This window comes from Hyperoodon ampullatus (genome assembly GCF_949752795.1).
Source record: "Hyperoodon ampullatus genome assembly, chromosome: 2".
Taxonomy (NCBI): Eukaryota; Metazoa; Chordata; class Mammalia; order Artiodactyla; family Ziphiidae; genus Hyperoodon; species Hyperoodon ampullatus.
In genome coordinates, this window is record NC_136915.1 from 135761931 (window position 1) to 135767212 (window position 5282).

Sequence of the window (5282 nt, forward strand, 5' to 3'; positions counted from 1 at the left end):
AGTAGCAGTGCAGTTCCCTACTACTGAGGCTGAATCCATAAAGACTTCAAGACCACGACCAGAAGACAAGTTATTATATATAATACCCTAGAAGGCCTGAAACATAATTATCATATACATAGCTGGTCCTTCAGAGCTTTTTACCTATAACATGTTTTTTGATGAAAGTTATTTAATGTACTGGAGATAACTGTGACTTACTGATCAAATATTTGAATACTTATACTTACCTGGGATTTCATTTCTGCTGAAAGAAAAAGGAAGAACAGGACTCACCTAAAAAAAAACAAACTTTAGAAATGAAAGTAAAAATCTTATCACACACTCCCAGTTTTGGAAGCAGCATAGAGGGGCAGTCAACGGTAAAACACTGGTGAAATAGGTCAAAACTCTAGGCCAAAAATCCATTATTATTATCGTCAGTGACAGTACCACAACTGTGTCCTTCATAATTAATAAGAACTCCTAAGAATCTTCATTTGGCACCAGATGATGTGTTGAAGAGAAACACTCTGGGAGGTTTTGAATCACACTTGGTATTTTGTTAGCCACGTTATAGGAGAATTTTTAAAGTGGGGGGAAGGGAAGAAGGAAACGGACCAGAAAAAGAATTGAGGCCATCATCTACAAACCAACAAAGCACTGAGAGTTCCAAACGTTATGTCAGACACTAAAGGGACTGATATAGGCTCAAGTGGTTTATAAAACCTATAAAAAGACTACACTAGCAAAGTCCCCATTTATCTGTAGAGTTCAGAAACTAAAACAAGGAATATTTTAGCTTAAAACCTTATCTCAAGAGAATCATATACACTTCACATGAATAAAAATACCTGAAACCAAACATTTTTAAAAGCTCCAATACCCAAAATATAAAGAAAAAAATTAATTCAGAAGACTCAGTCAATCCATGATAATCACAAAACGGCTGGGCAATCTCTATCTCCCTTGCACACTAACCATCCATCCCCCTGGAAGACCAAGGGAGATCAGACCTTCCAGACTTACCTTCCAGACTTACCTTCCAGACCTTCCAGACACCTGGCTGCTGCAAAATTCGATGGAGACTCCTTGTGGAACAGCAGTTTCGCATCTCTTGGGTCCCTCCCTATCGTGATCATGCAGGAAGCAAGTCTGGCTGTGCTATTTCTTATCATTGTCTGTCACCCATCTGCACCATGATATTGAAAAAGTAGTTCCCTTTCCCACAGAAGGTTGAGGCTCAGCTACAGGGGTAATTCTCCTGGGCACACAGTCATTATTTAGGCCGACTCAGTGACTTCAACAGGCTTAATCATGTGATCAGGTTTGTTGCCAGCTGCATAATGCTCCCACATCTGTAGATAGAGCCGCTCTAGTTCCATTGTGTATTGTTTGGTGTTGAACAGAGGGCTAGATGTTCTCTGCTTCCAGACTTTGCCACGAATTTTCTTCAGGTAATCGAGATCAGTTCCCAGTTTCACAGCTATCTCTTCATATTCTTGCCTAGTTTTAGCAATCAGCTCAAGACAGCCTAAACAAGTGAGCTGGGAACCTGCAACTCGGGAAGCAAGAGTCTCTCCTGGCATAGTCACCATGGGGGTCCCTGCCCAAAGGACATCCATCCCTGTGGTGTGGCCATTACAGAGTGGAGTGTCCAAGCAGACATCAGCCAGCTGGCCTCTCCGAACATGTTCCTCTTTAGGAGCAACAGGTGAAAAAATGATACGGCTCGGGGGAAGGCCCATATTTTGTGTGTACTGTTGAATATTAGCTTCTCCTGCTGCTGGAAAACGCAACAGCCACAGTACACTATTGGGAACACGCTTCAGAATATTTGCCCACATCTGCAAAGTAGATGGGTCAATTTTGTATAACTGATTAAAGTTACAGTACACAATGGCATCTTCCGGTAACCCGTACTGAGAACGTGTGGTTACAATAATGGTACGGGGAACCTCCTCTCCAGTGGCAGCCTTATTGTTGATCAGGGTAGTTGCCAGTCCATTGCTAATACTGAATCCATTCATTGTAATCTGAATTTGTCCTCTGTTAATCATTTCAATAACTGCTTCTGCAACAGTATTCATAGGAATGACAGGCATATTAAGAGCTGTATTACTGCTGTCTGCGTTGTCTTCTCCATCAGGACATTTCATCTTGACTATTTGCACATCTGATAGACTATCAAGAAATGCTTGGAGGTCGATGCCATTCAGCACAATCCGATTGTCATAAAGGTGCCCATTGGACTTAAAATCGATGATGGCTTTTTTCTTCAGGTGAGGGAACATATTAGCATGATCACCAATAAAGAACGTATGGGGCATATAAGCCAGTTTCTCAGAATACTGCTCAGCAACTTCAGCAGGTGACGTTTCCTGATCAGTGATGATATAATCCATGAAAAGCACGCCACTAGTCCCAGGGTACCCCAGCCACATTGCCTGAATAGGAGCTGGCCTGAGAGCAAAGAGTTCATTTCGAGCACCCCTGGTATAACCATTCATATTTACAAGGATGTGTATACCATCTTGATGGATGCGATCAGCTGCTTTCCCATTGCATGGAATCTGAGAAAGATCAGTGAAATGATTGGCTTCTGCCATCACCTTCGCTCGGAAGTTTGTGCCATCATGTGGGCTCAGGGCATAACAGAATATCTCAAATTTATCAGGATTGTGCATGCCTGGAATAGACTGCATAAGATGAGAAGTAGGATGATTCCCAAAGTCAGAACTCACGTATCCTACACGCAGTCGACCATCACTGAGCTTCAAGTCTTTTGGATGTTCATACGGTGGTTTATGAAGGACACTTATATTAGCCAAGCAGAGGTTCCCATGCCTCTCAGCAATAGCCTTCCTGAAGCCATGAGGAAGAGGATAGAGCATACTATGATGAGGCTGCACAGAAGGCAACCTATTCTTCTCCAACTGGTCAGCCACAATGCTGACCAACTTCTTCATTCGCTCATCATAGTCTGTCCAATCACAGACAACCTGCAGGCAATGAGCCAAATTACAATAAGCATCAGGAAAATCAGGTTGAAGCTTCAGAACAGTGCGATAAGAAGCAATTGCTTCTGGAATATTCCCTGAATCCTGGTGAATGGAAGCCAGATTGCTGTGGGCATCCGCAAATGCAGGGTTGATCTGAACGGCACGAGTATAACACTGCAAGGCTCCCTGAACATCCTGCATCTCCCATAGAGTGTTTCCCATATTACAGTACGCATCAGCAAAGGTAGGACTGATTCGAATAGCCTCCGTATAATGCATCAGAGCTTCGTGCAGTTTTCCCTGCTGCTTCAATACACTTGCTAAATTTGAATGGGCATCAGCAAAGTCTGGGCAGAGCTCTAATGCTTTACGATACAAGCGAACTGCCTCTTCACTGTTTCCCTGTTCTCCTTTGATATTGGCTAGGTTATTCAGAGAGTCTGCATGGGTGGGACACAGCCGGAGAGCTGTATGATAACAATCTTCTGCTTCAGCAACACTGCCCTTCTCTTTGAGAGCGTTGGCTAGGTTGCAGTAAGCATCAGGGAAATGTGGTTGCAATTCAATAGCTCGCCTGTAGGTGTCTATTGCCAGATCCATCAGGCCTTGCTCATAGTATACACAAGCCAGGTTGCCATGTACCACTGCATGATTTGGACTCAAGCTTAGGGCACGAAGGTAAGCTGCCACAGCTCTGTCAAAAATCCGTGCCTCATTGAAGACATTTCCTAAATTGATATAAGCATCCAGAAAACTGGGGTCAAGGGTGACAGCCTTTTCAAAGTGATGAATTGCAAGCCAAATCTCCCCTTGTGCATTGAAAACACAGCCAAGATTACTCCAAGCTACTGCAAAGTTCGGTTGCATCTCAATTGCTTTCAAATAACATGCCTTGGCTTCTTCTAAGCCACCCAGGGCTTTGAGCAGGTTCCCCAGGTCACTGCGAACACAGTACAAATAAGGATTATACTGAAGAGCAGAGACGTAAGCTTGTACTGCCCCTTCCATGTCGCCTGCTGCTACCAAAGCGGCTGCCAGGTTAATATAACCATCGATGAAATCTGGTTTGAGACGCAATGCATGCCGGTAATGCTCAGTTGCTTCCTGCAACTGCCCTCTTTCCTTGTACACATTCCCCAAATTCGAATAGGCTTCTGCCAGAAGAGGGTTCTGTTTAATTGCCAGAGTACTAAAGTGGGCAGATCTGTCCAGCCTTCGACACTGGAAGTGTATAGATGAAAGTAATAAAAGTACACCAGTATTGCCTGGCTCTTGTCTCCAGAGCTGCATGCAGTGTCTCTCAGCTGTCTCAAAATCTCCTGCCTGATATTCTCGATGTGCCAGCTCAGCTAACCCTTGGAAGGAAAGCATACGTTTCGTTGGTTCTGTGCTGTCGGCCACGTTGCCCACGGAAGACGCCATCTGGAGCTTCTGGAGAGAGTGAAAAAAGGGGGTAATGGAGTCCCGCTGCCGCCACTACTGGCAAGAATGTTTCTAGTGGTAGCAAACACGAGCGCAGCAGCCGTACCACTGCTTTGGCACGCTTAAGCGGCGGCAACAGTTACAGGCACCGAACCTTAGGAACTATGGTTGGCCATCTACCTCTCATGCTCTTGAAATCTTAATTCTTAACCCTGCCCTCTTCCACCATTTTTCTCCTAATCAGGGAATAAAAATTACCTATCCATTTGCCTTAGAAGAAATCAAAAGTCAGTAGGCCAAACACTTTTTTTTTTTTTTATTAGTTTCTGCTTTATAACAAAGTGAATCAGTCATACATATACATCTGTTCCCACATCCCCTCCCTCATGCATCTCCCTCCCTCCCACCCTCCCCATCCCACCCCTCCAGGCGGTCACAAAGCACCGAGCTGATCTCCCTGTGCTCTGCGGCTCCTTCCCACTATCTATCTACCTTACGTTTGGTAGTGTATATATGTCCATGCCTCTCTTTCCCTTTGTCACAGCTTACCCTTCCCCTTCCCCATATCCTCAAGTCCATTCTCAAGTAGGTCTGTGTCTTTATTCCCGTTTTACCCCTAGGTTCTTCATGACATTTTTTTTTTTTTAATTCCATATATATGTGTTAGCATACGGTATTTGTCTTTCTCTTTCTGACTTACTTCACTCTGTATGACAGACTCTAGGTCTATCCACCTCATTACAAATAGCTCAGTTTCGTTTCTTTTTATGGCTGAGTAATATTCCATTGTATATATGTGCCACATCTTCTTTATCCATTCATCCGATGATGGACACTTAGGTTGTTTCCAGCTCCGGGCTATTGTGAATAGAGCTGCAA

The 5282-nt window shown here is 44.0% G+C and overlaps 1 protein-coding gene across 1 annotated transcript; it reads right to left on the minus strand.

The window, feature by feature from the left end:
• Positions 1-1262: 1262 nt before the first annotated feature.
• Positions 1263-4727, minus strand: LOC307048411 (UDP-N-acetylglucosamine--peptide N-acetylglucosaminyltransferase 110 kDa subunit-like; the record flags this gene model as incomplete). The annotated part of the gene is made up of 1 exon (XM_079697491.1): positions 1263-4727. The coding sequence occupies exon 1, from the start codon at positions 4401-4403 to the stop codon at positions 1263-1265; it is 3141 nt and encodes a 1046-aa protein (XP_079553617.1). The 5' UTR covers positions 4404-4727.
• Between the last annotated feature and the right edge of the window lie 555 nt (positions 4728-5282).